The sequence below is a fragment of the Phacochoerus africanus genome, chromosome 5 (assembly GCF_016906955.1).
Source record: "Phacochoerus africanus isolate WHEZ1 chromosome 5, ROS_Pafr_v1, whole genome shotgun sequence".
Taxonomy (NCBI): domain Eukaryota; kingdom Metazoa; phylum Chordata; class Mammalia; order Artiodactyla; family Suidae; genus Phacochoerus; species Phacochoerus africanus.
Window position 1 is genome coordinate 2,332,394 of NC_062548.1, and position 27,454 is coordinate 2,359,847.

At 56.8% G+C, this 27,454-nt stretch overlaps 1 protein-coding gene across 3 annotated transcripts in view; it reads right to left on the reverse strand.

Annotated features, from left to right (window-relative positions):
- ADAP1 (ArfGAP with dual PH domains 1) overlaps positions 1 to 27,454 on the reverse strand; it is an 82,273-nt gene that overhangs the window by 48,565 nt on the left and 6,254 nt on the right. Inside the window, exon 1 of one of the 3 annotated variants that reach the window (XM_047779381.1) lies at positions 21,598 to 21,878. The exons of 1 other annotated variant lie outside the window; for it this stretch is intronic. In XM_047779381.1, coding sequence (XP_047635337.1) covers positions 21,598 to 21,679 — 82 coding nt within the window. In that variant the 5' untranslated portion in view covers positions 21,680 to 21,878. Of the gene's footprint in view, positions 1 to 21,597; positions 21,879 to 27,454 lie in introns of those variants that run through there. One more of the 3 variants, XM_047779378.1, reaches the window with a different exon arrangement.

Here is a 27,454-nt window from a genome sequence, read left to right on the forward strand (position 1 = left end):
CCGCGGGGTGCTGGCTGGTGTAGGGTGGCCAGTGCCACAGGAGCCCCCTCCCAGGGCCCAGGCAGAGGAGGAGGTGTGCCCATCACCCCAGGAGGTGGCTGACTCCCCTCCCTCCACCCCTCCCCGCAGCCCCTCATCCCAGGGCTGGTGGGGAAGGAGGAAGACAGTTTGGAGCAGGAGGCGTCTTGACCAAAGGCCAGGCTCCCCACTGCCACCTCCCCGAGTCCAAACCACAAGGAGCACACGGTCCTTTTCTGGGGGCCCTCCCTCCAACACACGCGGCCACTGGGAGGCACCCGGTCCCTCCCTGCCCGCTCAGGGCACCCCATGCATGAGTCACCCATCGGTGGGTGGAGCACCTGTGCCCTCCACCCCCCGCAAACTGCTTCAAAAACCCTAAAGGCGGGAGTACCCTCTGTGGCTCAGCGGTTAATGAACCTGACTAGGATCTATGAGGTTGTGGGTTCGATTCCTGGCCTCGCTCAGTGCGTTAAGGATCTGGCAGTGCCGTGAGCTGTGGTGTAGGTTGCAGACAAGGCTCGGCTCCTGTGTTGCCGTGGCTGTGGTGTAGGCCGGCGGCTGCAGCTCTGATGCGCCCCCTAGCCTAGGAACCTCCATATGTCTCGGGGTGTGGCCCTAAAAAGCAAACCCCCCTCAAAAAAACAAACCCTAAAGGTGGCAGCAGGGGGACCAGGCCAGGGCTGGCCCTGGGGTGAGCTGGGCCACAGTCTACCTGCTGGGCTCAGGCCTCGCCATCCCTAGAGGGCAGTCCAAGCAGGGGTGGACGCGGGCCCTGGACGTCCTTCCAGCCAAGAGTCCCTGGTTTAAGGGAGGGCTCAGACCCTGGGAGGAGGGCTCTGGGGGGGACTCGGAAAGTGTCAGGGAAAGTGAGCACCCCAGCGCAAAGCCACCAAAGCAGAACGTGGGGGCCAGCCGGGTGTGCCCGCCCCACTGGCCACACCAGCAGCTCCAGGACAGCCTGGCACCTGCACCTCTCATTCGATCTCAAGACTGATGCGTTAACTCTTCCTGCCCTGCGGCTGCACTTCAGCCAATCGCCAAAGTCACTTGATCCCAGCCCCGCCCTCCTCCCCACAAAAGCCTCTCAGCGAGTCTCAGGCAGCAGGCACCCCCGCCCCCACCCCCGGCCTGTCAGCAGAGTCCCCGACCTCGTGGCCAGCCAAGCATCGCTGCAGTGTGCCATGAGCGGGGTGTGTGTGCGTGTGCACGCGTGCACATGCGTGTGCAGCGGATGAGGGGCTGGACAAAAGGCAAAGGCTGCCAGGAGGTCCCCGAGGGAGGGAGACCCTTTAGCTTTTCAAGTGGCCAGGCTGGACCTGCAGGCCCCCCTGCAGGAAGGGGAGCCCCCACCCCACCCCCCGAAGGGCCGGAGAAAGGCAGGCGGGTGGGGTGTTGTCGGATGCAAGGCCCCACATGGGAGCCTGAGCTCGGGCTTCCCAGGAGAGCTGGTCCCCCCTCCTCCCCTTGCCCTCCCCCTGCCGAAGGCCCCGTCGGCGGCGGCGGTGGTGCCCTCAGCCCGGGCCGTCTGGGCAGGAGGCCCCGCCCCAGCCCAGGCTCTGCTCCAGCCGCACCCCTTCCCTGAGGCGCGAGGCCACCTGGCTCCCGTCTGGTCCACTTGTGAGCACACTCGGGACTCAGGAATTCCCTGCCCAGGGGCCGGGGGCGGGCCTCCAGGGCCTGCGTCCCCAGCAGAGACCCAAGGTCAGCGTGTCTTCTGCACCACGGGGAGCAGGCTGGGCCCGAGGGGTGGCCCAGGGCCTGGACGGGGGTGGGTGCAGCGGACGGGGTCCTGCAGTGCACCCACTGCCACCAGCCCCTGTGGATGGGGGGCTGCCCTGGGCTGTCTTCAGGCCACTGCCCCAGCCTCTCTGAATCAAGGTGAACGTACCCGCCACCCCCACCTCTGCCCCCGGCTGCCAGCCTCCCCGCCCCGGGCTGCCTCCTGCCCTGCCAGCTCTGAGGGTGCTCACAGGTGACTCAGCCCCCTTGCTACTTCCGGGAGCCGGAGGGAGGGCAGGTGGGACCCAGCCCAGGGCTGAGCCAGGAGGGGCAGGTGTGTTCCTGGCCAAGACTCGGCGGGAGAAGGAGCGCGTGCAGTGGAGCCTGTCCACGGAGTCGTGGGTCTGGCAGAGCCCTGCGGCCCAGCTCCAGAGACCACCGCCTCTTCCAAGGCGGAGGCCCAGCACCGCAGAGGCTCGGACCCTGCTGCCGGCGGCTGGTCGGGCGGCTCTCAGCAGAGGCAGAACGGGCCACCGAGGTGGGGGGGTGGGCGTCAGCCAGGGGCTCACAGCCGGTACCCCCGCCCCAGCCCCCCCCCCGCCCCGCACCTCAATCTGGGCCCCACACACCCCGGTTGGCACCTCCCAACACATAAGGCAGCCGGGGGTGCGGGTCCTCTGACTCCCGATGGAGTCCAGGCCCCAGGAGGCAGGCTGGGTGGTGCCCGTCACCAAAGCCACGCCCTGCACACAGCAGGTACTCAGTCAGCATCGGTGGCTCACAGCTCTCCTCTCGCCGCAACCAGCCCCCACCCCGAGGTGGGGGGGACCCCTTCCCTCCCGCCTGGCCCCGCGTTCCCTTCTCTCTCCCGCACCTTCAGTCCCCAGACTCTGACCACCCTACCAACGCCACACACACGGCCAGATGGCAGTCCCTCCGGATGCCCCTGCAAACGCCACTGGCCTCCATGGGGCTGACCCGGCCCTACCGCTCCCGGATCGGGTGGCACCTGGCCAGGTCACACGGCTCCCGCTGGCCCTCCAGCCCCGGGGCCCCTTCCAGGCCGTGGGCGTCTCCCTGCCGCCAGGCACCCGCCAGCATCTCAGTTGCCTCTCTTGGCTGTAAAAACTGCTGAGCTAAAAGGAGGGGGAAGCCACGCTGAGCTGGGACCGTTCTAAAGGCCACTGAGTTGTTCTTTTTTTGTGTGCTTTTTGGGGCCACACCCAAGGCATATGGAAGTTCCCAGGCTAGGGGTCAAATCAGAGCTGTAGCTGCTGGCCTGTGCCACAGCCACAGCAACACGAGATCCAAGCTGTCTCTGCGACCTACGCCACAGCTCACGGCAACCCCGGATCCTTAGTCCACGGAGCAAGGCCGGGGATCGAACCTGTGTCCTCACGGATGCCAGTCAGATTTGTTTCCGCTGTGCCCGACGGCAACTCCTGATTTGTTCCATTTTATATTATGTGAATTTCACCTTAAGAAAAAAATATATACACCTTCTGGTATTTTCTGTTCGGTTCTACCTCTGGCCTCTTTCCTCCAGAACTGTCCTCAGTGCCAGGCTCACGTCTCAGCTCCAGGCCTGTCGCAACCTCTCAACCCAGGCCCTGCCCCACTTCCACAAGGGCCACGCAATGGTGCTTCCTTCTGCCTCCGCTAAAAGCTGGGGCGCCCTCTTCTCTCCTTCACCCTCACGCCCCATCTGCCAGCAAATCCCAATCCTCGAAGTTTAGTATTTATTTACTTATTTATTTGGCTTTTAGGGCCACACCGGAGGCACATGGCGCTTCCCAGGCTAGGGGTCTAATCGGAGCTACAGCTGCCCGTCTACACCACAGCCACAGTAACATCAGATCCGAGCTGCATCTGTGACCTACACCACAGCTCCCAGCAACGCCAGATCCTTAACCCCCTGAGCGAGGCCAGGGATGGAACCCGCAACCTCATGGTTCCCAGTGGGGCTCGTTTCCCCTGCGCCGCGACGGGAGCGCCTCGATCCTCGAATTGCAAAATACGCCCAGGTCTCGCCACACCACCGCCACCCTAGACCGCATCCCTGACGCCTCTCGACCGCATGGTCCAGAAGCATCCTGACTTTCTCCCTGCTTCCACCTCGCTTCTGGGGGGCTGAGGCCCTCCTCGGCTCCCCCCCCCCCGCACCCTCTCGAGAGCTGCTGCCTGCGCCCCAGGTCACCTCTAAGCTTCTCCCTTCAACGAGCAAGGCCCACACTGGGGGGGGGGGCACGGCACCTGCTGCCCCCCACCCCCAAGGAGCAGCACCCACGCCCCAGGGACCACCCAGTGACAAGCTTACCCACCTGATGACTGTCCCAGGAACACCCTCACCCCAGTGACCCCTGGCCACAAGCTCACCCCATCGCTGCCAGAAGCTGCCCTGTCTCCCCTTCAGTGGCCCTGCCCCCCCGTCTGCCCTGAACCCAAGACCCCCGACCCCGCTTGCACTGCCCTCCCTGTGGACCATGCTGAGGCCTGGGCCCAAGAGCCTGTGTCCAGGGAGAGGCCTGGCCACATACAGGTGCAGGTTAACCAGGACCATGGGTCACGGGCACCTGGGCTGCCCGCCTGGCGCTGCCCCTGCAGGGCAGGCTCCACACACCTCTCCCAGGACCATTCCCCACCCTCAGTGCACGGAAGTGCCCTCGGCCCCTCCCCTTTGTGGTCCTGGTCCCCAGCCCGCGCTCAGGGGGCCTCCGCTCCTCCTGCAGGGCGACTCCAGGCACGGTCACCACTCTGCCATCCCGCCCCGCCTGCCAGCCAGTGACCTCTGACCTGCGCATCAGGGCCAGCGGTCCGCCTGCTCTCTTCTCTGATCCCATCGGGTGCAGGGGCCCCCGCCCCACCCTCAAGGGCTGTCTTCACGCGGGTCTCCACCCTCCCTGGTGTTCTGCTTCTCGCTGCCAGGAAAGCTCAGTGCCCCCACCTCTCCTCCCCTGGGACCCCAAAACAGGGATCAGGCTGCCCCCACAAGCCTCCAAAACTCATCCTCAGACAATGTGGCCCTTGCACGTTGCACCACAGCGGGAACTCCCCCAGACCACTTTGGACAGGGTGGCCAGCATGCTTACAGCACAGGGCGTGCCAGCAGTGCCCAGAGCACCTCTGCCAGCCTGTCTCTGCACATGGTCACTTACACATCAACTGCCTGGTGTCTGTGGGGGACACCAAATGCAGAAGCAAGAGCAAACACCTCGTGTGGCAGCCCCCCAGACGCACAGAGCAAGGCACAGGACGGAGAAAGGCGGCTGCCTGCCCAGGACCGAGGCCAGCGGCCGACAAGGCCCAGCCCTCCCAGGCCTCTGGTTCTGTGGGCACCGAGGCCCTGCCAGGAGCCACCCCTGCAAAGTGGCAGGATGCCACAGGTCAGGGTGGGGGCCAGGAGACTCTGGCTCAGTGCTATCCACCGGGCAGGGCCTATAAAGTGTCCTGGACAACGTGGACAGACTGCCTGTCCCAGAGAAGACTCTGGAAAGATGGCGGAGCAGAAGCACTGGAATCTGCCTCCCACCTGGAGAATGAGAGCACAGCAGAATCTGGCTGGTGTAAACCCCGGAGACTGCTGAAGCCTTTCACTTCCAGGGGAAGATGGGGACGCACAATGCAGTTAATTCTGTGCGACTCTGAGCAGGCGGCAGCGACCCACCCCCACCCCCACGCCCGCAGCAGACAGCTGGGCCAGTGGGCTGGGTGCAGCTGGCACTCAGTTCACAGCAGCCAGGGTGGGGAAGGACCTTGTCCTTCAGATACCAGGGAGCTGTGCTCTGATTGCCGCTTCTGATCACAGACCTGCAGAAACGGAGGACGCAGCCTTCCTTGCGGCCCCTCCCGCTCCAGCTCAAGGCGTCCTCGCAAGGACATAAAGGGCCAGAACCCGCTTGGCCTCCTGCACTGCTGCCTTTCCCTCTTTGGGAGCCTGGCGTTCAAGATCAGGACGTTGAAAAACAACCGCATATAAGAGGAAAATTAGAAGGAGACCACGCCTGGCCAGGGAAAAGGCTCAGAAAAGAACTGAGAAGCCACTCAATCCACGCTTCAGGCTAACCTGCAGCACAGACACCAGGGAAAAAAAGCAGTAGCAAAAAAAAAAAGAAAAGAAAAGGAAAGGAAAAAAAAAGCAAACCCTGAGGAAGGGGTAGAATCTGATTTCCAGACTTTCCGCATTATTAGATTCAAATGCCCAGTGTTCAACAGCAAAATGAGGCTCACGAAGAAACAGGAGCGTGTAGTCCATCTGAAGGGAAAAAATAACAGAATCTGTCCTTGAAAAAGACGTAGCGGGAGCAGTTCCCATCATGGCTCAGTGGCTAACGAACCCAACTAGCATCCACAAGGACACGGGTTCAATCCCTGGCCTTGCTCTGTGGGTTAAGGATCCGGTGTTGCCATGAGCTGTGGTGTAGGTCGCAGATGTAGCTCGGATCCCATGTGGCTGTGGCTGTGGCTGTGGTGCAGGCCGGCAGCTGCAGCTCTGACTGAAGCCCTGGCCTGGGAACCTCCATGTGCCACAGGTGCGTGCGGCCCGCAAAAAGGCAAAAAAAGAAAAAAGACTTAGTGGCAGATATACTAGACAAAGACTTTACAACACAGCCTTACAGATGTTCAAAAAAAAAAAGAATATGAGAGAAAATCAAGAAAACAATGTATAAATAAAGCAGAAACATCAATAAAGACAGAAACTACAAAGAAACCACAAAACAAAAACAAAAATTGAGCTAAAAGTTCAACAACAGAAATGAAAAATTCACTGGAGGGGGAGTTCCCCTCGTGGATCGGTGGTTAATGGTCCCGATTGGGATCCATGAGGACGTGGGTTCGATCCCTGGCCTTGCTCAGTGGGTTAAGGACCTGGCATCTCTGTGAACTGCGGTGTAGGTCACAGGTGTGGCTCTGATCCTGCATTGCTGTGGCTGTGGTACAGGCCAGCAGCTACAGCTCTGATTCAACCCTAGCCTGGGAACTTCCATATGCCGCAGGTGTAGTCCTAAAAAGCAAAAACTATAAATAAATAAATAAATAAATAAATAAATAAAGCAGAAAGAAAAGAAAAATTCACTGGAGGAATTCAGAGGTGGCAGCTTTGAGCAGGCGGAAGAACGAATCAGTGAACTTGAAGCTACGAGACTAGTCAGATGGAGGCTGGAGAGGAGAAAGAAAAAAAGGCTGAAAAAAGTGAGCAGAGCCTATGGGACCTGTGGGACGTCCTCAAGCAGATGAACACACGCATCAGGAAGTCCTCCAAGAAGGGAGAGAGAAAGAAATGCGGAGAGCATTTGGAGAAATAACAGCTGAAAACGCGACAAATCTGATGAGAGACAGGAATATAAACATCCAAGAAGCTCAACAAACTCCGCCGAAGGTGAACACGAAGAGGCCCAACCTGAGGCATGTTATCAAACTTTCAAAAGACAAAGAGGGTGAAATGAACCAGCATTGCTGTAGCTGCGGCACAGGTCACAGCTGTGGCTCAGATTCAATCCCCGGGCCAGGAACTTCCACATGCTGCAGGCATGGCCAGAAAAGTAAATAAATAAAAAAGTAAAAAAAAGACAGCGTCATAGCATCTTCTCTAACCACAACAGGATAAAGTTAGAAATCAGTGACAACAACAGCAAAAAGGGAAAATTGGCAATACTGTAGAAACCTAACAACACACTTTTAAATAACCAATGGATACAAAAGGAAATCACAATGAAAACCTTAAAATACTTAGAGATGAATGAAAACAAAAACACAACATCCCAAAATTTATGAGACGCAGCAAAAGCAGTGATGGGGGAGGGAACTTATAGCTAGAAATGCATACATCAAAAAAAGAAAGATCTGGAGCTCCCGTCGTGGCGCAGTGGTTAATGAATCTGACTAGGAACCATGAGGTGGCGGGTTTGATCCCTGGCCTTGCTCCGTGGGTTAAGGATCCGGCATTGCCCTGAGCTGTGGTGTAGGTTGCAGACGTGGCTCGGATCCCAAGTTGCTGTGGCTCTGGTATAGGCTGGCGGCTGCAGCTCTGATTAGACCCCGAGCCTGGGAACCTCCATATGCCACAGGAGCAGCCCAAGAAATGGCAAAAAGACCAAAAAAAAAAAAAAACTCAAATCAATAACATAACTTTACAATGGAAAGGACTAGAAAAAGAAGAAATAAACCCAAAGCTAGAGGAAAAACAAATCAAGATCAGAGAAAAATAGAGAAAATAAATGAAGCCAAAAGTTGGTTGTTCAAAAAGATCAACAAAACTGACAAAAACTTAGCTAGATGGGCTTCGAAAAGAGAGAAGACTCAGAACACTAAAATCAGAAATGAAAATGGGATGGACCTAGAAATTATCGTATTAGGTGAAGGAAGTCAGAGAGAGAAAGACGCGTAGTCTGTGATATCACTGACAAATGGAATCTAAAAGACGACGCCAACTAACACATTTATGAGACAGAAACAAACTCAGAGACGCAGAAAACAAACACACGTTACCACAGGGGACGGGGTGGGGGGTAAATAAGGAGTTTGGCATCAGCGGAAACAAACCATTATATACCAAACAGATAAAGAACAAGGCCTACTGTACAGCACAGGAAACGGTAGTCAGTAAACCATAATGGGAAATAATATTAAGTAAACCAATAGCACTATACAGACACACACACACACACGCGCGCATCACGTTGCTATATACCAGAAAGTAACACAACACTGCAAATCAACTATACTTCAGGGTGGAGTTCCTGTAGTGGCTCAGCGGAAATGAATCTGACTAGCATCCATGAGCACACAGGTTCGATCCCTGGCCTGAATCAGTGGGTTAGGGATCTGGTGTTGCTGTGAGCTGTGGTGTAGGTCACAGACACAGCTGGGATCCTGCGTTGCTGTGACTGTGGCGTAGGCCAGCAGCTACAGCTCCAGTTTGACCCCTAGCCTGGGAACCTCCCTATGCTGCAGGTGTGGGCCTAAAAAGACAAAAAAAAAAAAAAAAAATTCCAAAAGGAAATTACAGGAGTTCCCGTCGTGGCGCAGTGGTTGACGAATCCGACTAGGAACCATGAGGTTGCGGGTTCGGTCCCTGCCCTTGCTCAGAGGGTTGACGATCTGGCGTTGCCGTGAGCTGTGGTGTAGGTTGCAGACGCGGCTCGGATCCCGCGTTGCTGTGGCCCTGGCGTAGGCCGGTGGCTACAGCTCCAATTCGACCCCTAGCCTGGGAACCTCCATATGCCGCGGGAGAGGCCCAAGAAATAGCAAAAAGACCCCCCCCCAAAAAAAAGGAAAAGAAAAAAGGAAATTACAAAAACAATTCCATTTACATAAGCATCAAAAAGAATGAAATAATAAACCTACCTAAACAGACAAAAGACCTGTACTCTGAAAACTATAAGATGCTGATGAAAGAAATCAAAGGTGACACAAACAGAAAGATATACCATGCTCATGGATTGGAAGAGTCCACATTATCAAAATGACTATACTACCTAAGGTAATCTACAGATTCAATGCAATCCCTATCAAATTGCCAAGGACATTTTTCACAGAACTAGAACAAAATATTTTAAAGTTTGTTTGGAAGCACAAAAGACCCACAATAGCAAAAGCCATCCTGAGAAAGAAAAATGGAGCTGGAGGAATCAGGCTCCCAGACTTCAGACTATGCTACAAAGCTACAGTCACCTAAACTGTATGGTACTGGCACAGAGACAGAAATCTAGATCAGTGGAACAGGACAGAAAGCCCAGAATTAAACCCATGTGCCTACAGTCAACTAATCTATGACAAAGGAGGCAAGAATATACAATGGAGAAAGGATAGCCTGTTCAATAAGTAGTGCTGGGAAAACCGGACAGCCACATAGAAAAGAATGAAATCAGGACACTTCCTAACAACATAGACAAAAATAAACACAAAACAGATGAAAACCTAAATATAAGACCAGATACTATAAATCTCTTAGAGGAAAACACAGGCCAAACACTCTCTGACATAAACCACAGCAGCATCTTCTCAGATCCACCTCTTAGAGAAATGACAATAAAAACAAAAATAAACAAATGGGACTTCAAAGTTTCTGCACAGCAAGGAAAACCCTAAACAAAACGAAAAGACAACCCACAGAATGGGAGAAAATACTTGCAAATGAAGCAACTGACAAGGGATTAATCTCCAAAATTTATAAATACCTTCTGCAGCTCAACACCAAAAAAAACAAACAACCCCATCGAAAAATGGGCAGAAGATCTAAACAGACAATTCTCCAAAGAAGACACACGAATGGCCAAAAAACACATGAAAAGATGTTCAGCATCACTCATCATTAGAGACATGCAAATCAAAACCACTACGAGGCACCACCTTCCACCAGCCAGAATGGCCATCATCAAAGTCTACAAACAACAAGGGCTGGAGAGGGTGTGGAGAAAAAGGAACCCTATGACACTGTTGGTGGGATGTAAACTGGTGCAACCACTGTGGAAAACACAGAACGGAAATTCCTCAGAAAACTAAAAATAGAATGACCATTGGATCCAGCAACCCCACTCCTGGGCATCTCTCCAGAGAAAACCATGACTCACAAAGACACATGTACTCCGATGTTCATTGCAGCACTGTTTGCAACAGCCAAGACAGGGAAACAACCTAAATGCCCATCAATAGAGGAGTGGATCCAGAAGATGTGGCACATATACGCAATGGAATACTACTCAGCCATTAAAAGGAAGGAAATACCGGCATTTTTAGCAACATGGATGGACCTAGAAATTATCCTGCTAAGTGAAGTCAATCAGACAATGAGACACCAACATCAAATGCTTTCACTGACATGTGGAATCTGATAAAAGGACACAATGGACTTCTTTACAGAACAGATACTGACTCACAGGCTTTGACAAATTTATGTTTTCCAAATGAGACAGGTTGGGGGGTGGGGGGATTGTCTGGGGTTTGGAATGGAAATGCTAGATAAAATTGGGTTGTGATGATTGTTGTACAACTAATAAATGTAATAAAATTCATTGAGTAATTAAAAAAATAAAAATGTATTCCTATGCTTCCAAAAAAAAAAAAAAAGGAATAAAATACTTTGGAATTAACCAAGGAGGTTAAAGACTTGGACAATGAAAAGTAGAAAACCTTCCAGAAAGAAATTAAAGAAGACACAAATAACACATAAAGAATAATATAAAGTTCCCATCGTGGCTCAGCAGTAACAACCCCGACTAGTATCCATGAGGACGCAGGTTTGATCTCTGGCCTCACTCAGTGGGTTAAAGGTCCAGCGTTGCCGGGAGCTGTGGTGTAGGCTGGCAGCTGTAGCTCCGATTCGACCCCTAGCCTGTAACTTCCCATGCCGTGGGTACGACCCTAAGAAGACAAAAACAAAAAATGAACAAACAAAAAAGCCACAATAAATTAAACATATAATACATAAACAAGGAATAACACATAAATTAAACAAGACATAAATAACACATGCCATGTTCATGGATCAGAAAGCCTAATATTGTTAAAATGTCACCGTTACCCAAAGTGATCTAAATAGTCAATGCCAACCCACCAAAATCCCAAAGACATTTTTTTTTCAGAAATAGAAAACCCATCCTAAAACTCACATGTAACCTCAAGGAACCCCAACTAGACAAGGCAATTTTGAAAAACAACAAGGGAGTTCCCTTTGTGGCTCAGTGGCTAATGAACCCAACTAGGATCCATGAGGATGCAAGTTCGATCCCTAGCCTCGCTCAGTGGGCTAAGGATCTGGCGTTGCCATGAACTGTGGTGTAGGTCCTAAAAAGCAAAAAAAAAAAAAGAAAGAAAGAAAGAAATGGTGCTGGAATACCGGATATCCACACGCAGAAGAATAAAGGGGGACCTACCTCACACCGCCTACCGATATCAACTCAAGAGGGATCAGGATTCTAAAATAAGGTTGTGATGGTGGCTGTACAACTATAAATATAACAACACTCACGGAAAAATTTATCAATTTATTTTTACATTTTGGGTTTTTTTTAATTTTGGGGGGTGGGTATTTGTAGGGCTGCACCTGCAGCATATGGAAGTTCCCAGGCTAGGGGCCAAAGTGGAGCTGTAGCAGCTGGGCCTACACCACAGCAATGCCAGATCTGAGCCGTGTCTGCCCACCCACACCCCAGCTCACAGCAACGCCAGATCCTTAACCCACTGAGCCGGGCCAGGGATCGAATCCATGTCCTCACGGATGCGAGTCGGGTTTCTTACCGCTGAGCCACAGTGGGAACTCTGATAAAATTTTAAAAACGCATCAAGAACCTACATGTGAGACCTAAAACAATCAAATGACAAAAAATTAAAAAAACAAAAAAACAAACACTGAGAAGAAAACATGGGACAAAAAAAATTCATGACACTGGATTTGGAAATGCTTTCTCGGATACGACACGAAAGGGCTCCGGCAACAAAAGAAAAAATAAGCAAACTGGATTTCATGAAAATTTTTAAATTTTGAGCATAAAAATATACCATCAATCAAGTAAAAAGGCACCCCACAGAATGGCAGGCAATATTTGCACCTCATCTCTATGATAAGGGATTCGTCCAGAGAGAACTCCCCAAACTCAACAACAAGAGAAGCCAAACAACCCAGACATTTCTCCAGAGGAGATGCACACACGGCCAATCAGCACAGAAAAGTGCCTCAACGTGACTAATCATTGGGAAGTGCCAACCAAGGCCACAATGACACAACACCTCACACCCGTGGGGACGACTGCTCATCCAACACACGAAACAACAAGCGTGGGTGAGGAAGTGAGACGCTCGGCCTCCTGTGCACCGTTGGTGGGTACACGAAATGGGGCAGCCACTTCGGAAAACAGAACACGAGTCCTAAGAAAAATAAAGAAAAACAGCATGACCCTAGGACCCGGCAACTCCCCCTCTCGGTATACACCCAAAAGAACTGAAAGCAGGGCCTGGAGATGCCTGCACACCCACGTCCCTTCAGCATCATGCACAACAGCTAAACCATGGAAGCAACCCAAGGGTCCATCTGCGGAAGGACAGATAAGGCAAATGCAGTCCAGCCACACAATGGAATATTGTTCGACCTTGAAAAGGAAAGAAATGGAAACCAGAAGGAAGCAGAGATGGCTACGCTTCGATCAGAAAAAAATCGACTTTAAGACAAACACTGCATTAAAAGACCAAAAAAAAAGTCATGACACAATGATGAGGAGGTCAACCCAACAAGACGATGCAACACGTGCAAATATCTGTGTACCCAACATAGGAGTAGCACCCAAAAATGTAAAGCAAATAGTAACAGACCTAAAGGGAGAAACGGAAATACAGTAGCAGCAAGGGACTTTCAGACTCACCTTCAGCAACGCCTGATTATCCAGACACAGAATCAATAAGGAACCACTGGCCTCAAACCGCACATTAGGCCAGATGGACTCAACAGACACACACAAGACATTCCATCCCAAAGCACTGGAATACGTGTTCTTCTCGAGGGCACATGCAGCATAAACTCTCCAGGGTAAATCATGTATCAGGCCACAAAGGAAGTCTGATTTAAGAAGTGTGAAATCGTATCAAGCATCTTTTCCGACCACGATGGTATGAAACTAGAAATCAAAAAACTGGACAACTTGGAAGAAACGGATACTTTCCTGGAAACGTGCAACCTACCAAGACTTCATCAGGAAAAAAGAGCAAATCTGAACAGACCAATTACTAATAAGGAGATTGAGTCAGTCATCAAAAGCTTCCAATAAGCCAAAGTCCAGGACCAGACGGTTTCACTGGTGAATTCCACTAAACTTTTTTTTTTTTTTTTTGGTCTTTTTGCCTTTTCTAGGGCCACTCCTGCAGCATATGGAGGTTCCCAGGCTAGGGGTCGAATCAGAGCTACAGCTGCCCGTCTACACCACAGCCACAGCAACATGGGATCCGAGCCACGTCTGCGACCCACACCACAGCTCCTGGCAACGCCGGATCCTTAACCCACTGAGCAAGGGGCAGGGATCGAACCCGCAACCTCATGGTTCCTAGTAGGATTCGTTCACCACTGCGCCACGACGGGAACTCCTCTAAAAACATTTAAAGAAGAATTAATACCAATCCTTCTCAAAGTTTTGCGAAAAACAGGAGGGGACACTTTGAAACTCATTTACACGGCCAGCCTTCCTCTGATTCCAAAACCAGGCTGAGACATCACCAAACACAGGAAATTACAGGTCACTATCACTGATGAACATAGATGAAAAATACTCGACAAGCCATTAGCAAACCAAATTCAACAATGCACGAAAAGGATCACACACCGTGCGCGACTGGAATTCATCCCACGGATACAAGGATGGGCCGTCATCCCCAAATCAATCAACGAGTTCCGCCAAATGAACCAACCTCACACCATCATCTCAACGGGTGCAGAACATTCGTCCAACAAAATTCAACATCCAGGTGGGATAAAAGCTCTCCACAGAGCGGGTGTAGAGGGAACACACCCCAACATGAGAAGGGCCACAGCTAACATCACACTCAACAGGTGGAAAGCTGAAAGCTGAACTTCCAAGATCGGGAACACAACAAGGGTGCCCCCTCTTGCCGCTGTCATTCAACAGAGTACTGGAAATCCTAGCCAGTCAACAGGCGAGAAAAAGAAATAAATGATTCACAACAGCCAAGACACAGAAACAACCTAAATGGCCAAAGCAGATGAATGGATTGAGAAGATATGGTCTACATACACAATGGAATACTACTCAGCCATGAAAAAGAACAAAATAACGCTATTTGTGGCAATGTGGATGGAACTAGAGACTCTCATACTAAGTGAAGTAAGTCAGAAAGAGAAAGATGAGTAACACATGATATCACTTATATCTGGAATCTAATACATGGCACAAAGGAACCTTTCCACAGAAAAGAAAATCATGGACGTGGAGAACAGACTTGTGGTTGCCAATGGGAGAGGGAGGAGAAAGGAGTGGCATGGACTGGGAATTTGGGGTTAATTGATGCAAAATATTGCCTTCGGAATGGATAAGCAATGAGACCCTGCTGTACAGCACTGGGAACTAGAGCTAGTCAATTATGGAGCCTGATCATGTCAGAAAAAAGAAAGCAAACATATATGTGCGACTGGGTCACCCTGCTGTTCAGTGGAGAACTGACAGAACACTGTAAACCAGCTATAGTGGAAAAAACCAAAAATCACTATAAAATAAAAACGTTATTCCAAAAACTTGGCACCCAAGAAAGGAAAAAGGTGAAAACATCACTATTTGCAGATGACGTGACGTAGTGGATAGAAAACCCGAAGACTCCCCCAGAAAAACCCGTCGGACCTACTGGAGTAATTCAGTAAGGCTGCAGGGCACACAAGCAGTGTACGACAATCTGCTGCACTTCCTTGCACTGGTAAAGATCTACAGGAAAGAAGAAGTAAGAAAACAACACATTTACAATTGCATCCAAAAGAAGAAAATACCAGAGTTCCCGTCGTGGCGCAGTGGTTCACGAAGCCGACTAGGAACCATGAGGTGGCGGGTTCGGTCCCTGCCCTTGCTCCGTGGGTTAAGGATCCGGCGTTGCCAGGAGCTGTGGTGTGGGTCGCAGACGCGGCTCGGATCCCGCGTTGCTGTGGCTCTGGCGTAGGCCGGTGGCTACAGCTCCGATTCAACCCCTAGCCTGGGAACCTCCATATGCCGCGGGAGCGGCCCAAGAAATGGCAAAAAAACAAAACAAAACAAAACAAAAACAAAAACAAAAAAACCCCAAACAAACAAAGAAAAAGAAAAGAAAGAAAATACCTAGGGATAAATTTAGCCAAAGAGGTGAAAGACCTGTGCACTGAAATCTAGAAGACAGGGATGAGAGAAATTGTAGACATAAATAAATGCTCTCTACGCTGTGCCGTGGGAGAATGGTAATAAAAGGCTGATGCTCTCCAGAGCTGTATCTGCAGAGTCGATGAAGTTTCTACCAAAGACCCCACGGCTTTTTTTCACAAAAATACTGAAAATTTGTATGGCGCCTCGAAGAAGCCCAAATAGCCAAAGCGATCTTAAGAAAGCCGGAGGCATCACGCTTCCTGGTTTCAGACGATATTACAAAGCGACACCAATCAACACAGTTTGTGAGCATAAAACGGACACAGAGACCAACGGACCAGAACAGAGAGCTCGGAAATGAGCTCCCACCCTTAACGCGGCCATACACATGCTCAGTCAACTTACGAGAAGGAGCCAAGGCTATACACGGGAGAAGGACAGTCTCTTTAATAACTGGGGCGGGGGGGCGTCCTGTCATGGCTCAGCGGTTAACAAATCCGACTAGGAACCATGAGGTTGTGGGTTCGACCCCCGGCCTCGCTCGGTGGGTTAAGGATCTGGTGTTGCCGTGAGCTGTGGTGGAGGTCGCAGGCGCGGCTCAGATCTTGCTATGCTGTGGCTGCGGTGCAGGCTGAAAGCGGTAGCTCCTGTTGGACCCCTAGCCTGGGAACCTGCATGTGCTGCAGTGCGGCCCTCAAAAGCAAAAAAAAGAAAAAAAAAAAGATAACCAAATACAACATGAAAATAAAAATGATTTACTTCAAAAAAAAAAAAAAGGCAACCTATGGTAGAAACCAGTTGCAAATCATGCAATAATGGATCACGACCCAAAACACATGGCAGCACAACAGCAAAACACAAACACTTCCACTAAAAAGTGAGCAAAGCCTCTAAGGACACATTTTCCCAAAAAAGACTTGTAGATGGTCCACAGATACACAGAGAGAGAGAGACACAGGGAAACGCAAATTACATCCACCAGGAAATGTCACGCGCACCTGTCGGAATGGCTTCCACCCAAGAGATAGGAAATAAGTTTGGGCAAAGACGTGGCAGAGGGACCCTGGCACATTTTGGTGGGAATGTAAACTGGCGCGGCCGCTGTGGAGAACAGAATGGAGGATCCTCAAAAAATTAAAAAGAGGAGCTCCCGCGTGGCTCAGCGGTAACCAACCCGACTGGGATCCATGAGGTTGCGGGTTCCATCCCTGGCCCGGCTCCGTGGGTGAAGGATCCAGCGCTGCCGTGAGCTGTGGGGTAGGTCACAGATGTGGCTCGGATCCCACGTGGCCGTGGATGTGGTGTAAGGCAGCAGCTGGAGCTCTGATTCGACCCCTAGCCTGGAAACTTCCATATACCGCGGGTGCAGGCCTAAAAAAAATAAAAAAATAAAAAATAGAACTTGCAGGATTTTACTTCTGGATATTTATCTGAAAGAAGTGAAAACAAATTCAGGAGTTCCCATTGAGGTGCAGCGGAAACGAATCCGACTAGGAACCATGAGGTTGTGGGTTTGATCCCTGGCCCTGCTCAGTGGGTTAAGGATCCAGCGTTGCCGTGAGCTGTGGTGGAGGTTGCAGACGCAGCTCAGATCTGGCATTGCTGTGGCTGTGGTGTAGGCTGGCAGCTATAGCTCCGATTATACCCCTAGCCTGGGAACCCCCATATGCCACGAGTGCGGCCCTAAACAGCAAAAACAAAACAAAACGAATTCAAAAGGCATGTGTACCCCCATGTTCATTCCAGCATTACTTACCATAGTCAAGATACAGAAGTAACCTGCCTGTCCCCCAAGAGATGACCGGATAGAGACGACGTGATGCATATGAATGTTTTCCCACCGTTAAACGGAAGGAAATCCTGCCACTTGTGACAACACAGGGAGCATTACGCTACGTGAAGTAAGGCAGGCAGAGAAAACACTGTACATGCACTTTAAGATAAATAAAACCACAAAGCCCCCCCCAAACCCTGAACTCACAGAACTGACTGGGGTTTGCCAGAGGTGGGTGAAATGGGTGAAGGGGGTCAGACTTCCAGTTACAAAATAAGTCCCGCAGATGGGACAGGACGACAGCATGGTGGCCTCCTTGTGTCGTACGTTTGAGAGTTAACTAAGAGAGCAGATCTTGAACGTTCTCAGGACAGGAAAGGCATTTTGTCACCAAGTGGGACGAAGGATGCTTACTCCCCCCCCCCCCATGCATAAGCTCCCAGGACAGGGACTGAATCCGAGCCTCGGCTGCGGCATCGCTGGATCCTCAACCTGCTATGCCACACCGGCAACTGCTTAACCCCCTTGCAGTGGTGCTCGTTTCTCAATTTAAGCAAGTGTCGAGTCCCTATAAGGTACACCTGAAACTAACACGAGTCAATGACACCTCAATTCTTTGAAAGGAAGGAAGGAAACTCCGACACCTGCTATGGCGTGGATGAGCCCCGAGGACGTTCCGTGGGGCTCAGTAGAATAAGCCAGACACAGAAGGGCAGACACTGTAGGACCCCACTTCTGTGAGGTCCCTGGAGGCGTCAGGCTCACAGGGACAGAAAGGAGGAGGGTGGGCGTCAGGACTGGGTGGGGAGGGGAGGCAGCGTTTAGTGGGGACAGAGTCTCCGTTTTGCAAGATGGAAAGAGCTATGAAGATGGATGGTGGACTTCCCGTCGTGGCTCAGCAGTTAACGAATCTGACTAGTAGCCATGAGGACGCAGGTTCGACCCCTGGCCTCGCTCCGTGGGTTAAGGATCCAGCGTTGCCGTGAGCTGTGGTGTAGGTTGCAGATGGGGCTCGGATCTGGTGTTGCTGTGGTTGTGGTGTAGACCAGCAGCTACAGCTCTGATTAGACCCCCAGCCTGGGAATCTCCACGTGCCTCAGGTGCGGCCCTGGAAAAGCAAAAAAAAAAAAAAAGGAGTTCCCGTCGGGGCGCAGTGGTTGACGAATCCGACTAGGAACCATGAGGTTGCGGGTTCGGTCCCTGCCCTTGCTCAGTGGGTTGACGATCCGGCGTTGCCGTGAGCTGTGGTGTAGGTTGCAGACGCGGCTCGGATCCCGCGTTGCTGTGGCCCTGGCGTAGGCCGGTGGCTACAGCTCTGATTCGACCCCTAGCCTGGGAGCGGCCCAAGAAAGAGCAACAACAACAACAAAAAAGACAAAAAAAAAAAAAAGACGATGACCGCAGGCCAACATGGGTGAGGATACCTAAAACCCACTGAGCCATGTGCTTAAAATGGTTAATACGCCAAGTTTTTGTATATACTTCACCACAATGAGAAAACCATTTTAGCCCCAAACCAAGTGGGCTGCTGCCCCACTCCTCGGCAGCCCCTGCCAGCCACCCTCTCAGGGGACGCTGTCCCAAACCAAGGCAAACCCCTGAAACCTCTCCTGCTCAAGCCCCCCGCCCTGCTCACAGCGGGTCTGAAAGGCCCCTCCGCCCTGACGCCTTCGGGGCTGATGGGGGCCTCCTGCCCTCAGCTCACCCACTGCTCGGTCTCGCAGGCACATGCCCGTCCCGGTGCCAGGACAGGCTCCGGGGCCACGCACACTCACCGTCCGGTCCCGGAGCAGCAGGGCCTCCACTGCCACCGCAAACCACCCGAATCGCCAGCACGCTCGCCTCATCAGGACCAGCCGTGCAGACCCGGGGCCCACGGGCGCTCAGGAGTGGGTTCACCTGGCGGGCTAGGGCCAGGTGACAGGCATCGACACACCACGAAAGCATCACCCACAGCCCGGCCCAGGGCCACGTCCTTCCCGGGCACCAGACCTGACGCTCGAGGGAGTCAGATGTCCCCACGAGGCAGGTGACTCGGAGGAACTGAGAGGCTTCCCCCTCCTCTCCGCCCCCCCATGACAGAGACCCCCCCTCCACAAGGCTGCAATGAGGAAAGCCTCTCTGGGAGCCTCTTAGGGTGTGTCCACAGCGGACGCCCCCTTGGGTGGACAACGGCTGCACACCCCCAGACTGCCTCCCTCCGCAGCCCAGGTCTGCCCACATGTACCCCAAAGCCCACAGCTGGTGGTTAGGGGGCCCGAGATCACCCCGGGTCCTGCAGCTGAGGCCGGAGGGACCCCTCACCCTCGAGGTGCCCCTCTCCTGGGGGCTGCAGTCAAGAAGAGCAGCCTCGCCCCAGTCTGCGTGACAGTACTCCGTACCCCCTCCAGCCACAGCAGGGACAGGAGGCCCCTCAGCACCCCACGGGGGCAAAGCACGTGCACAGATCAGCGGGACTCCAGCCGGCAAGCCGAGACCACGGGCGGGCATCAGATGGGGGTCTCGGGGGCCAGGGGAGCCGAAGGGCTGGTCTGCCTTTGAGGTACCACGTCCCCGAAGACACTGCAAGTTCTCCAGGTCTCAGTTTCCCTGGCTGTAAAATGGGCGTATCTTTACTCCTCAAGCTGCCGGACAGATGAAGCCAGACGCTAATGTCAGGGGCCAAGGTGGAGGAGCAGGGATGTGGTCCAAGGCAGGGGGCCGACCCTCAGAGCCCCTGTGCCCGGGCCGAGGGGGTGGGTGGCCACAGCAGCTGCAGGGTGTGCCTCGCCGGGGAAGCCCCCCTCCCTCCTGCCCCCCAGGGAGGCTCTGGGTCCAACGAAGCCCTTTCTGGGCAGAGTGGCCAGGAAGGAGAGGGACAGGGCCAGCCCCCCCCCCCACAGTCCCCAGGCCAAGCCTGAGATCGGAACGAGCGGACGGCCTCTCTCATGGGACCTCTCCCTGCCGTGGCCTGTTTTCCGGAGCAAGTCCGGGTCACAGAGGTCCGGGAGACGGGGGCAGGGGCAGCTGGCAGGAGCTGGCACAGAGGCGGTGGTGACCTGGCCCCGCGGCACAGCAGAGGTGGGCCCTGGGCGGCCTGCCTGCCTCCAGAAGAGCCTGTCACCGCCTCCGCTCTGGGGCACTCATCCCAACTACATACTGCTGCCCAGCAGAGACCCCCCCCCCCGGGAGGGTGGCCTCGTGGGTGGGCAGCAGAGGACAGCCGGGGAGTGGGTTCTAGGCTGAGGGCGTCCAGAGGCTGCATCTCAAACCAGAGTCTCTGGACAAACGGGGAGACTTTGTTTCCTCTCTGGAGGCGTCGGCCCCTCCCTAGTGGTTAGGCTGCTTGTTCAGAGGGGCTCCAGCTGGGAGCCCCAGTGTGTCCCCGCAGGGCGTGGGGGACACCCTCCCTGCGCGGGACCTGAGCAGGTGCGCCGCTAAGCCCCACCCCCGCCGCAGCGAGGCCCACAGGGCTGCCAGCTCCGAAGCAGGGTCGTGCGGGCTTGAGAGCAAAGCCTTGTCCTCTCCCGCCAACCCCAGCACACGCGGCCGCAGGAAAGCAGGGAAGCACCCGGGGTTCCGGCGCCTTGGAAATCACCCCAGAACAGGCGCCACCCAGGAGCAAAGTCTGGGAGGATGGGATGCAGGCGGCCCAGCGCCTGTTCCAGCCGCACCTGCCTCCCGGCCCCACCTGAACTGGCCGCCTGCCCCGGAGCAGCGAGGCCGGGTGGGGGGAAGGGACGCCCTTGCCCATCGGCTCCACGTGGAGGGGGCAGGTGCTTCTTCCCCCTGCGCGGGGCGCCGTGCAAAAGGGTGGCTCCAGGCGGGGGCGGGGGGGAGCATGACGTCACCCCCAGGTGGTGGGGAGCCGTGTGGACCCCCCCACACCCACGCACACAATCCCGCGGTCCCTTGTCCGTTCTCTGCCTGCAGCCGGTCGCCCGCCACGATTTCCTCTTTCTTTGCGGAGCCCGAGGTTTCGCAAGGCGGCGGCGGTCCGCGGGTGACAGCGAGACACGCAGCCGGGGGGAGGGGAGGCGGCGACACAGCTGCAGGCCGGGGGCGGCGGGCAGGCGGTGTCCGGGCCCCCGCAGGTGCCCTCCGGCCCGCGCCCCACCCCAGAGAGGACCGGGCTGCGCGCGGCCCGCGCCCCCCAGCCACGCAGGCGCCGCGGCAGCCCTCCCCGGCCCCGGGGATGGCATCCACCCGGGCCCTCACCCACGCGGGCCGGCCGCCACCCCGCCCGCACCCACCCGGGCCCACAGCGACCCTGGGCGCACCTACCCGGGGCGCCGCAGTCGGCGCAGTGCGCGTTCCCCGGCCGCTGCAGCAGCTCCAGCACGGCCCTCCGCCGCTCCTTGGCCATGGCCGCGATGCCGCCCGCCCGCCCGCCCGTCCGCGATGCCGGGGCCGGGAGCGTCCGCCCCGCCGCGCTAGGGCCCCGCGCAGGCCGCCCGCCGCCGCCGCCGCCCCTGCGCCATCCTGGGCAGCTCAGCTCGCGCGCCGGTTCCGCATTCCTGCCGTCCGGCCCGGCTCCACCGCCGTCGCTCTCGTCGCCGCCGCGGCAGCCGAGCGTGTGCCGGCGCGGGGCCCGGGGCGCACGGCGCGCTCTGGCCGGCGCGGCCCGCGGGCGGCCCCCAGCGGCGCGGGCGGGCGGGCGACCTCCTCCCGCGCCGGCCCCAGCCCCAGCCCCAGCCCCAGCCCCAGCCCCGGCCGGCGCGCCCGGGGCCTCGCCTGGGGAGGTCTGCCCGCCGCCCACCTTGGCCCAGCGCAGCGGCCCACCTGCCCTGGCGCGACGCCACCAGCCACACACAGTGCTGGGGGCTTGAGGGAACCAAATAACCACAGGCCTGGGTGGGACCCTCCTCGGTCCTTTGGGCCCGAACAGCGCCCACATACCTGCTGTGCACCCAAGGGGCAGCACCAGGCCCAGTGGGCTCGCGGGGAGCGCTGGTTGTAGGTAGGGATGCAGGCCCAGCGCCCCGGCGGGGGCTCACGCCTCCCTGCCCTGGGAGGGCAAGCCCCAGTGCAGTGGGTGCTCCAGCCAAAGAGGGCTCCCTCCCTCTGTCCAGCAGCGCCAGGACAAGGCGTGGGCCTCGGTGCTCTGGATGAAGCCGTCCTCGGTCAGGAGGCCTGGACCCCCAAGGGGCGGAAGCTGGAGGTGCTGTGCCCAGTGCCTTGCAAACTCTTTCTGTTATCTTCTCAAATCAAGAATGCGCCGGTATGACGCAGGCGGATACATCACAGCCCCTTGACACCCCTGCCCCAGGCAACTGGTAGCCTCCTTCCAGAAGGGTCCTCGGCCTGTCAGACTTGGGCAGGTGGGTCCCTATTCCTTCTGATCTGCCTCCAGGGTTCTTAGTTGGTCTGTGCATTTACGCTTAATAAGCCTTACATACTTTTCAAGTCCATACGTGTGGATCTACTGTTCTTTCTCAAAGGCTGCCTTCTAGGAGTTCCCATCGTGGCTCAGTGGTTAACGAATCTGACTAGGAGCCATGAGGTTGCGGGGTCGATCCCTGGCCTCGCTCAGTGGGTTGAGGATCCGGCGTTGCCATGAGCTGTAGTGTAGGTCGCAGACGTGGCTGGGGTCCCGAGGTGCTGTGGCTGTGGTGTAGGCCAGTGGCTACAGCTCCAATTAGCTTCCTAACCTGGGAACCTCCATATGCCGTGGGTTCGGCCCTAAAAAGATTTAAAAAAAAAAAAAAAAAAAGGCTGCTTTCTACTCAAAGTTGCCCAGTCACTGGGTCACCCAGTCTCTGGCTGGGGGTGGGCACTGGGGACGATCTCAGGCTTGGGGGCGGGACAGGGGGAGGGGCATTTGAACGGGTGACCCACCCTGCCCACTGGCCCCTCTGTGGAGGCTGTGTGGGCGCTGGCCCCTTCCAGAGCCAGGTGGGCCTCTGAGGCAGGACGTGGGAGCCATTTAGGGTGCGTTTTTCAGTCCTGAGGCTTCTCCCTCACCAGATGGAGTCTCTGGGGAGAGTCAGGGGACTCCCTCCCTGGGTCCCGGTGCCAGGGTCGGCATCCACCCCTCAGCAGAGTGGAGAATGCCACTCAGTGAAGACAGGCTCTCCATCAGCTCAGCCGCCCCCCTGCCGACTGGCCTCTGCGCACCCGGCGTTCTGTCTGGCCCCTCACGTGTGTGGTCCTGCTTAACCCCCATTTGAGAGACGGGGAAGCCGAGGCACAGAGCAGTTCAAGTGCACCCATGGCCACACATGGCTTCCAGCGGAAGGACCAGGCCGGCAAAGAGATGCCCCCCGGCAGGGCAGGGTTGCTGAGGGCCAGAGAGGGGCAGGGAGGCCACAGAGGGGCCTGGGGGGAAGGGCCGGCGTGGGGCAGGCAGCCTCGCCCCGTTCCCTGGTGGCTTGTTTGCCTTCTCTGTCCTCCATCCAGCTGAGGGGGTGGCGTCGCTGTCCAGGGAGGCGGGAGGGAGTGAGGGTTCCAGAAGCTGTAACAGGCCAGGGAGCCGACTTTTCCTTCTTAGGGCCGCACCTGCAGCACATGAAGGTTCCCACACGAGGGGTCGAATGAGAGCTGCAGCTGCCGGCCTACACCACAGCCACGCCGGACCCGAGCCGCGTCTGGGACCAACACCACAGCCACAGCAACACCAGATCCTTAACCCACTGAGCGGGGCCAGGGATGGAGCCCCCATCTGCACGGATACTAGTCAGATTCGTTCCCACTGAGCCGCGACGGGAACTCCGGAAACGGGCTCTTGCGAGAGAAGGGCAGGACCAAGATCTACAGCAAACCCCCCACCCCGGGCTCCCAGGGTGGCATCATGCCAGCCTGGGGGTCCCAGCTGGGCCCCATGGGCCATGGCCAGGCCTGGGGTTGGGGCGCAGGACTCACAAAATTCAGAAGGTGACCCAGAGCCCAGGGTGGGCCAGACCTAAGCAGGGCCGGCCCAGGATCCCTGGGGCTGGTGAGGGGTCTGCACAGGTGGCCCACCTGCCAGTAAACCCAGCCCTCTGCCCTCCCATCCCCGGGCCAGCTGTCTGCAAGAGAGACCCCCGATCCCAATCACTCAGCATCCCCCAAGTTGGGGCGTCCACACGTAGCAGGTCCACGGACAACTGAGCCTGTAGCTGCAAGACAAGACCCCTGCCCTAGCCTCCAGGGCAGCACTCAGGGTAGGCTCTGCCCAGGAAGGAACAAGATGGACAGGGGCCTCCAAAGGTCAGGCCCAGGTCCCCAAAGGGGATGGGACCTGCCCTCAGCCTGACACTCAGCCTCTCTGGACAGAGCAGCCACTTTCCAAGGCCTGTCCACAGGGACCCTGCCAGGCACCCATCCCTGCTGACACACAGCTCACCGCCACCTCCTCCTTGATGCCCTCCCAGATTGCTCAGATGCCAGGATCTTGCCCAAGGAACCCTAAGCCCCCAGACGACACGGCCCAGGGTGCTGCACGGCCCAACACCCCCGTGAAAAGACAAAAGGCAACGGCCTCTCCGCGTGTTCCCTCCTGTTTACCGACGAGGCGACACTCTACCAGGAAACAGACACGGAATCAGCCCCACCAGGAGACTTTCTTGTCCCTCTGTGCCCTCCGTGCCCAAGAGCAGCTTGTGGCGTGAGAGAGGCAGTCCTGGCTGGCTCTCTGGCAGGGCATGAGATGGCCAGGGAGGGCCTGAAAAGCAGGCCTTGTCACCTGAGTCCCTCAATGTGAAGAAGGCCCGGGCTTCCCGGGGGGGCCCAGGACACAGGCACTACGGCCCAGGGGACGTGGAGGTGAAGGGGGACTGGGGGCAGCAGGAGGAGAGCGTGCCCTGGGGGAGGGGAACCACACCAGGAGGTTGCTGGCTGACAGTAGGGGCCGATGCAGCCGGAGTCCCAAGCCTCACCCCTGCGAGTGTGGCCTTCCCAGACTCTGCACACAAGCAGGTAAGACCAGAGCGCCCGAGGCCGGCGCTGGTGTCTTCATAAAAGGGAGAGGTGGACACAGCGAGAGGCCATGTGATGAAGCGGGCGGAGACGGGGCGAGGCGTCCACAAGCCGAGGAACCCCAAGGGCCCCCGTGCGAGGGGAGAGGCCTGGAAGCTGCTCCCTCAGGACCTCCGGGAGAGCCAGGCCGGGCTGACCTTGGACGTGTGGCTTCAGTCCACTGGCTCTGCGGCGCTGGGTTCGGTCTGATGTGCTCTTGGCCGCTTTCGCACGGCCAAGCCAGGAGACCCAGAGCACTGGCGGCAGGGTACCCGGCCTCCTCAGGCATCGTCGGCTTCTGTCTGCCGCTTGCCCAAGCCTGGGACACGGGGGCCCAGGGGGCTGGGGCCTCGGCCGCCCCTGCAGAGCCGCAAGGGAAGGGATTCAGCTGTCTGGATCAATCTAGGGCTGAAACAACGGCATAGGGGCGGGGGGGGGGGTGTCCAGCACCCTCGGAGACCCCACGCCCAGTCTATGATCTTCCCCTGATGCCAAAGGAAAGCCAAGAGGTGCCCCCTCACGACCCCAGGCCCCCCTCACACGACCCTGGCTCACAGCCCCTCCGTCCAGGACCCCCGACCCGCGGGGTCGCACCTGCCACAGCATCTCCAGGACTCACTCCTTTCCCCCTCTCGAGGCCGACCGGGGACCGGGGCTGAGGGAGAAGCCGTCCCTGCCACCGTCCCTCCTGAACTGTTCCAGAGACACTCACTGAGCACCTACTGTGTGCACGCCCTGGCCGGGGGGGGCGCGGGGGGGGGAGCGGCCTGGGAGGAGGGAAAGCACAAGGGGCAGTCACCTGCTCTAGACGGCGGGGAGTTGGGGGGGGCAGCCCTGCGCTCAGACCAGAGCGGGGCTGGGCTGGTTGAGGAAGGCATCACCACCCATGGCACAGGGTCCCGGGCCGTGGGGAGGAGCTGGAGGCCGGAGGCCGGGGTCCTGGCCCGACCCTGGGGGTCTGGGCCCTGAAGTGAGGGGGCTGGGGAGTGAGGAGAGTGACCACTGTGTCACTGGGGGGGGGGGCGAGGGAGACACCTGTGCTTGTCTGGGTGTGGGGGACACACTCGGGGGACAGGAACCCCCTGGGACTCAGGCTCATAGCCCGAGGGAAGCACGCAAGATCCAAGGAGAGGCCCCCTGAGGGCTGGAGACAGAGTCCAGGGCAGGCGGACTGCCTGAGCGGGGGCTAGGGCCCAGCTGGGCACGGGCACCCACAGCCTGGGCAGAGGAGGGTGGTGCAGGAGGCAGAGAAGGTCCTGAAGGGGAGGGGAGGGGAGGGGGAGGCGGAGGCCGCAGGGCGGATGGGGGGTGCTGGCACGCAGAGGACCCGTGCTGAGAGTAGGAAGCAGAGCCTGGGTGGGGCCCGGCGATGACCCTGTCCACAGCGGTCACGAGAGCCCCCGCCCCCGGCAGCTGTCTCAGCTTCTGAGGCGAGTCTGCAGAGCAGGTGGGTGGGCGCTCCTGAGCCCAGAGATCGCCAGCGTCAAGTCCCTGCCATGCCCAGCCCAGCCCAGCCCAGCGCGGGCCACAGGCTCGGCTCAGTGAAGGCTCCAGCTCTCCGGTGACACTGTGCCAGCTTCCTGGGCAGCTGGGCCCTTCCTTCCACGGCCCTCCCCAGACGGCATGCCCAGAGCGCCTGCTAGATGCAGGGCCCTTAGCAGCTCGGACCCGGCTGATCAGGGAGAGGACGCCACCCCGAGCTGTGTCCAGCACCCCTGCCGGCAGCCACCTGGCCCAAGACCCCTGGGTTTAGGCTGAATGACCCCCAACGCAGCATGGGGGCGGCGTGGGGAGCGCGGGCGCTGACCTCCAGCACCAGATTGCACCCTCGAGCCCTCCCCAGACGGGCCGCGGCTCCAGGCCTGAGCGACCACAAGGTTCCGGGGAGGTGTTGGGCAAGACGGGAGTGGAGCAGGAACCAGGGCCGGCGGCCGGCTCCAGCCCGGAACCCTCCGCAGCCACAGCCCTCCGCCCTGCCCTGCCTCCTCCCCGGGCCTGTCCTTGCCAGAGACCCCGAGGGGACCCCGCGGGGCTGCCCAGGAGTGGGGAGCGGGGGACGGGCCAGACCTCTGGGGGCAGCCCTCCACCCGAGCCGGGTGCCAGCCGTGGGCAAGGCCCCCTCAAGACTGAGCGAGGCCGAGGGCGCGAAGCACCTCCCAGAAGGGCGGAGACGCGGGAAGGAAGCTGCGGAAACGCACCCGGGGAT